The 7646-nt window shown below is 27.3% G+C and overlaps 1 protein-coding gene across 1 annotated transcript; it reads left to right on the top strand.

Moving 5' to 3' along the window:
- The first annotated feature begins 837 nt into the window (after positions 1-837).
- LOC129289609 (uncharacterized) lies at positions 838-2470 on the top strand. The gene is made up of 2 exons (XM_054926402.1): positions 838-957; positions 1843-2470. The coding sequence occupies exons 1-2, from the start codon at positions 914-916 to the stop codon at positions 2129-2131; spliced, it is 333 nt and encodes a 110-aa protein (XP_054782377.1). The 5' UTR covers positions 838-913; the 3' UTR covers positions 2132-2470.
- The last annotated feature ends 5176 nt before the right edge of the window (positions 2471-7646 follow it).

The following is a 7646-nucleotide window of genomic DNA, read 5'->3' as shown; positions in this document are numbered from 1 at the left end:
CCCCTCTATTTTACCTTAATCGCATATTTTTTTCTTCCTAAACTTATATATTTATAATCTATATTTTAATCTATAGATGTATGATTTCTTTTATGTTTTTCTAATATTCTCTCTATTATTTTTTTCTCTTTTTTTTCCTTTTTCTTCTTTCCTGGGCTTGTATTTTTTTAACTTAGAAGCCTCAAGTTTATTCAATTTCTTCTTCTTCTTCTCATTCTCCCTCCATTTTTTTAATATTTTTTTCATCTTTCATCTTTCATTCTTTTTCTTTTTGTTTCTCTCTCTCTCCTCTTGATACTATATTAAGGTTTCTTATATTAAATATACTTAAGAATAATATACCCTATCAAAATAGTTTAAACTATTTAGTTAGATACTTTATAAGCTTATATATTTATGATCTATATTCTAATCTTTATATTAGAGATTTCATTTATATTTTTTTAATATCAGGGTGCTTAGCACCAAAACCAGTTCCTTTGAATGATTTTTTCATGATGAATTGTAAAATATGTGACAAGGCTTGCAATCACCTCATGATTCTTGTAATGACAAGGCATACAAGTGGCATAATTATTTATTTTTAATGCTCTTATCCTTGTGTTCTTCCTTTCTCCTCTAATTTACCTTATTAAAAATATCAATGTTTAACCATGATTAATGAGTTTCCACCTAACTAATCCAATTAAACATAATTCGATTTTGAGATGGTAAAAATGAAATCTTCCGCGATTATAATATATATCCAACCAATGTACTACCGGCCAGTTTGCAGATTGAATGGTAGCTGAGGTGGGGCCCATGCATAGAAGACTTGGCTAGTGAAGGTCGTCGTCTCTAAATCCTTCGCTTGCCTTACTGTGAACCTTTTAAATCGAAGCGTCGACGCAGGATTGAGTTAGCTTTAGGATATATGTTCATCACGAGCCATCAAACGACGCGTTTCTCAATTCAAAGGTATGATTCTTCGTTTTCAAACATTTCCTACCTCAAAAGGACTTCGCTGTTTTTGTACAGACAGATCCCTCTTGCTCCACTTTCTGTCTGATTCCGCCGTGTGTTTAAAGCTACATCTCTCAGTGTTTTCTTCAATTAATTTGCTCTTGCCATTGCATTCTTATGGTTTATATCGGTCTTGCTCTTTGTTTTTAAATATTTTGTTGTGCATATGCTTTAATCTTCTTGCTCTTGATCCATTTTTCTAATTATTGCTTTGCTGACCGGTTGACCTGGATGATGATTTGGAATATGTACTGTTCTCTTGTCGTTGTATACATGTTAGAATGAGTTTAATTTAATTTTTAATCTAGTAAAAGTTTTTTTTTTCAAAATTCCATTTGTCGAAAATTCATTTACATAATAAATTCCACTTGTCAGCTATTACATGATTTTTTTTTTTTCAAAATCAACTTTAGTTAGATCTCAAATAAACTTTCAGATCAATATAATAAATATCCAAAAAACATTCGTGTTTAGACGCATGACATGCCCGAAGTACTTTTTAAATAGAGAAAGTTATATCCAAAGACAGCCTAGTCTTTCTTTTAGTGCTTTGCTGCAGGAAAACAACCTTACCTCCAGATTTCAGAAATTTGAGGTGCACTACACACTTCTATAAAAAAAAAAAAACAAAAAAAAAAAGAAAGAAAGGACTTTTTTTTTTTTCCCGGAAAAAAGACAAGTTGCTTTGCTTACCACCGGTTGACATGGATCCATGATGATTTGGAATATGCATTGCACTTTTTTTTTTTTTTGCCAAGAATATGGATTGTACTTTGTATGATGGAAATGAAGGAATTTTGATTGGAGCGGATGATGATAAACTTGCTGTTGTGGGGGTAGATGTGGAGGTACCATAGGATGTCGGAGCTGGGTGCAGTGGGCTCGAACACCCCGGCGAGGTGGTGGTAGGCTTGAACATGGCCGGCGTGAGGGTGCGGCATTGACACGGATTGATGTAGGCGGAAATAAGGGATTTGCGATCGGAGCGGATGATGGAATGTTAGGGAGGGAGGAGATGGAGAGAGAACCGAAGGAAAACTCGAAAGTGGAAGAGTTGAGAGACGAATTTGAAGCAGTGAAGGACGAGATGGTAGTGCTGCCGATGATGAAAATGAAGGAACATTTATAGGCGATTTATAAAGGACAAAGTAGAAGTGATTTTTCGTGGAATGTTGCATACCTCCTTGCAAGTGCCGTTCCTCTCTTTTTGCAAGGGACACTAGCAAACTCCGTTAGATTCCTCCGTCTGTGTTGAGATGGGCACGCAACGTCGCGCTCTTGTACGTCTCCATCTACTGAAAAATACAGGAGACAGTCAGCGACACCAGCTTTCTTCTCGTTTTATTTTCAAAATTCATCTCATCTTGAGAACCCAATTCGGATGAAGCCAACTGATGAACATCAAATTAGTTGATGATTTATATTGGATGAACGATATAAAAGAAAGAAAAATAATTCTAATATGGAATGTCAAAAACGTCCAAACCTTTGGTTTGAACTCAAGACCAAAAGCATTCCCAAAACAATCACAAACATCGAGACATTATTATATGTGTCTAATGAATGAATGCCTAATCAATGAATGCCAAAATGTTAGACATGTGTACATGTGTGTATGTATAAAGATGAACAAATTAATGAACATAGTCTTAATAACAAGTAAACTGTAAGCATTTAATTCACATGGTGTAGGGAGTTAACAAGTATCCTTTTTAAATTAACAACTCCTTTATGATACTCCTCTAGTCTTATTTACAGGGTAAAGATAGAAAGAAAAATTTGATCCTATTTATAGGGTACTTGTCAATTCTCAATGATCCTTTTTATATTTTTGCCCTTATTAAATACTTTAAATAAAAATACTAATAATGAGATTTAAGAACATATATTAGGTGGTAAAGGAAGAAACTTGTTAAATTTTAAGACAAAATTAATGAGTTTTAAGGTTTTTCTTAGTTTTGGTTAAACATCTAGAAATGACTTATAAATAAGATTAGAAGGAGTAAAAAAAATCCCTAACAACCAATTTATAATGATTCACGACATTATTATATGGAATTAACAAAGTAGTCTTTTTAAAATTAACAAAAATTTCTTGATAATGCAATATCATTCCTTAGAATGATTCATAAAGAATTTTTTTGGAGATTTTAGTCTCAGAAAAAAGAAACAGACAAGAGTTTTTTGAAATAAAATGTTACTCTTGCAATAGAAAAGATTTGCAAAAGCATTTTAAATGGATGTCTAAAAAAAATATTATATGTTGAATGATGTCAATGATGCCAACCCCAAACATTCTTTTGTTTTTCCCTACTCAATCTCAAACATCCTAAGGTAGTTGGCTGTAGTTATTAAATTTTGTGAGAATTATTTATAAATAAGTATATTGTGCAGGAGCTATTCATAATTTTCCCTCATAACTTTTCCAAAAGTCATAGAAGCAGGATTGAAATTAATTAAGAAACTATATATATATATATTGGTTGTATTAAATAATTATTATATAGTCTCTAAATCTATATAGCGTGATTATTAACAAACTTTTATATTTATTTTTTATTTTTTTGAGAAACTATTCAACGATTATTCATAAACAATAGTTTTATAGCCCCTACAACTATATAAGTGTTATGTTAAGAAATTATTATATAGACTAACTATTTTTAATTTTCTTACCTTATGAGACTATATGATAGTTATTACTTCAATGTAATCACTATATAAGTTCATTAACTCTATTTAAAAATTCAATAAGTTTTTTTTACTCCTATTCAACATACATAATTTGACCAAGGGAAGAGGCAAATAATGGGCCTCTTTGGTAATATATTTTGAAAATAGTTTTTTATTCTTCAAAATAAAAAAAATAAAAAATATATATTTGGTAACGTATTTTTAACAAGTGTTTGGAGAATAAAAAAATAAAATATTATTCTAAAGAATAAAACAAATCAAAACATAAATGTTTTAGGATTATTGTTTTAAAAAACAAAGAAGAATAAGAAAAATACATATTTTCATTATTTTTTGTTCTCAAAATATGTTCAACAGAACACTAATTTTCATAATAATAAAAAAAATTCAAACAGGCCCAATACATCCTTTCTCTTCGACCTAACTTTGGTGCTCATTAGTTTAATGAGATCTAGACTATTTAGATTTTAATTTGAATGGTCTAGATTGAAAATATTATTCTTTATATTTATTAAACTAAAAATTATAAAATAATTTCAATAATTTTTTATTTTTAATATGATCTAGATTTAATTTTAAAAATTTAATTTAATATTAAATTTTTTATAATTATTATATATTGATTATCTAGATGTATTTTTGTGCAGATTAAACACAAATTTGTTGGCTATTCATGCGCAACTCGGTTTCTTAAAAGTAACATCGCCATTCTCCGTCACTTATCTATCCTTCTCCTCCTCAGCCGTTATGACATGTCATATAACCGATACTAATACTAATACTAATTATGTCATTAAATTAATTAGTATTGTGTGCTTGTGTTTGCTTAAAAACAATCTATATGCATTACAATTTCTCATTTAGTTTGGACTATATTGTGATCCTCTTTTTAACACATTATGATATGAGCCATATTGTTCATAATTATAAATTATAAATAACATAAATTTTTATAATATATATATATATATATATTGATCTAGTTTTAAATATATTTTAATATGATCTCTAATGCCAGTACAAAAAAACATAAGTCATTCCTGTTATGTTCAGAAATGCCATATATGAAGCAGATGAAGAAGGGTTTGAAAGGATACAATACAAGAAGGAAATTATTGGAACGCAAGGAATATAGGAGCCAAGTAAATGGATACTGACGAGCCATAGGACTTGGTTGTAGTTGTAGTGGGGTACAAGGATAATATTGTTCCTATTAATTTGGCTTTTATTTACAACTACAACTTCATAATTTACAAGTAAAATTTTATAATTTACAAATCAAATTTCATGTTTAACACTTCATATAATATGAAGCCCTTATGAAGTTAATTATGTCTATTTAAGGTTATAATTGGCCTAATTGAGATGTAAAATTCATAATTCATCATGTAATTATAGGTTAAGAAAACATAGTTTAGTTTATAAAAACTTTATATTATATTAAGAATTAAATAATAAATTTGGCCTGTAAATTATAAAGTTTTACTTGTAAATTGTGAATTTGTGATTGTAAGTAAAGGCCAAATTAATAGGAGCAGTGTTGTCCTTATATCCTAATCATAAATTACACTCAAGTTCTAAAGGAGTTGACTGTAATTTTTGAATTTTGTGAGAATTATTTATAAATAAGTATATCTTGCAGGTGCTATTCATAATTTTCCCTAATAACTTTTCCAAAAGTTATTGTATAGTTGAAGCAAGATAGAAATTAATGAAGACACTATATATATATATATATATATTGGTTGTATTAAATAATTATTATATAGTCTCTAAATCTATATAGCAATTATTAAAAGAACTTTTATATTTATTATTTTTCAAAAACTATTTGACGGTTGTTCGTAAACAGCAATTTTGTAGCTCCTATAGCTATATTTATTTTAAAAAATTGTTATATGGACTAACTATTTTTAATTTTCTTACCTTATGAGACTAAATGGTAGTTATTATTTCAATGTAATCACCATATAAATTCATTAACTCTATTTAAAATTTTAATAAGTTTTTTTCACTCCTGTTAAACATACATAATTTGACCAAGGGAAGAGGCAAATAATGGGCCTATTTGGTAATATATTTTGAAAATAGTTTTTTATTCTTTAAAAAAAATATATTTGATAATGTATTTTTAAAAAGTGTTTGGATAATAAAAAAATAAAATATTATTCTAAAGAATAAAAAAATGAAAACATAAATGTTCTAGGATTATGGTTCTAAAGAATAAGGACAAATAATAAAAAAACACATGTTCAACAGAACACTAATTTTCATAACAATAAAAAAAAACTTCAAACAGGCCCAATACATCCTTTCTGTTTGACCTAACTTTAGTGAGATTAGTTCAATGAAGTCTAAACTGTTTAGATTTTAATTTGGATGGTTTAGGTTTAAAATATTATTTTTTATATTTGTTAAACTAAAAATTATAAAATAGTTTGAACAATTTTTTATTTTTAATATGATCTAGATTTAATTTAAAAAATTTAATTTAATATTAAAATTTTTATAATTATTATATATTGATTATCTAGATGTACTTTTATATAGATTAAATACAAATTTGTTGGCTATCTACGCGCAACTCGGTTTCTTAAAAGTAATATCACCATTCTCTGTCACTTACCTATCCTTCTCCTTCTCCTTCACAGCCGTGATGACACATCATAAAACCAATACTAATACTAATACTAATTATGTCATTAAATTAATTAGTATTGTGTGCTTGTGTTTGCTTAAAAACAATCTATATGCATTACAATTTCTCATTTAGTTTGGGCTATATTGTGAGCTTATTTTTAACACATTATGATATGAGCCATATTGTTCATAATTATAAATTATAAATAACATAACTTTCTATAAATTATATATATATATATTGATCTATTTTAAATATATTTCAATATGATCTCTAAGGCCAGTACAAAAAAACATAAGTCATTCCTGTTAAGTTCAGAAATGCCATATATGAAGCAGATAAAGAAGGGTTTGAAAGGATACAATACAAGGAAATTATTGGAACGCAAGGAACATAGGAGCCAAGTAAGTGGATACTGATGGGCCATGGGACTTAGTTGTAGTTGTAGTTGGGGTACAAGGATAATATTGTTCCTATTAATTTGGCTTTTATTTACAACTACAACTTCATCATTTACAAATAAAATCTCATAATTTACAAATCAAATTTTTTGTTTAGCACTTCATATAATATGGAGCCTCTATGAAGTTAATTATGTCTATCTAAGGTTGGCCTAATTGAGATGTAAAATTCATAATTCATCATGTAATTATTGCTTAAAAAAATAGTTTGACTTTATAAAAACTTTATATTATATTAAGTATTAAATAATAAATTTGACCTATAAATTATGAAGTTTTACTTGTAAATTGTGAATTTGTGACTATAAGTAAAGGCCAAATTAATAGGGGCAGTATTATCCTTATATCCTATCATAAATTACACTTAAGTTCTAAAGAAGTTGACTATAGTTTTTGAAACTTGTAAGAATTATTTATAAACAAGTATATTGTGCAAGTGTTATTCATAATTTTTCCTAATAACATTTCTAAAAGTCATTGTATAGTTGAAGCAGGATTGAAACTAATTAAGAAATTTTATATATATATATATATATATTGGTTGTATTAAATAATTGTTATATAGTATCTAAATCTATATAGCGATTATTAAAAAAACTTTTATATTTATTTTATTATTTTTAAAAATTATTTGACAGTTGTTCATTAAACAACGGTTTTATATGATTTTATTTTTTTTATTCTTTAAAATAAAAAAATGAAAACATAAATATTTTGGGATTATTATTTTAAAGAATAAGAAAGAATAAGAAAAACACATGTCTTCATTATTTTTTCCTTTTAAAACATGTTTAACAGAACATTAATTTTCATAACAATAAAAAAAAAATTCAAACAGGCCCAGTACA

This window comes from Prosopis cineraria, unplaced genomic scaffold (genome assembly GCF_029017545.1).
Source record: "Prosopis cineraria cultivar Desert tree isolate PC_DT_omini unplaced genomic scaffold, ASM2901754v1 PC12, whole genome shotgun sequence".
Taxonomy (NCBI): domain Eukaryota; kingdom Viridiplantae; phylum Streptophyta; class Magnoliopsida; order Fabales; family Fabaceae; genus Prosopis; species Prosopis cineraria.
This window is presented reverse-complemented; position numbering and strand designations above follow the sequence as displayed.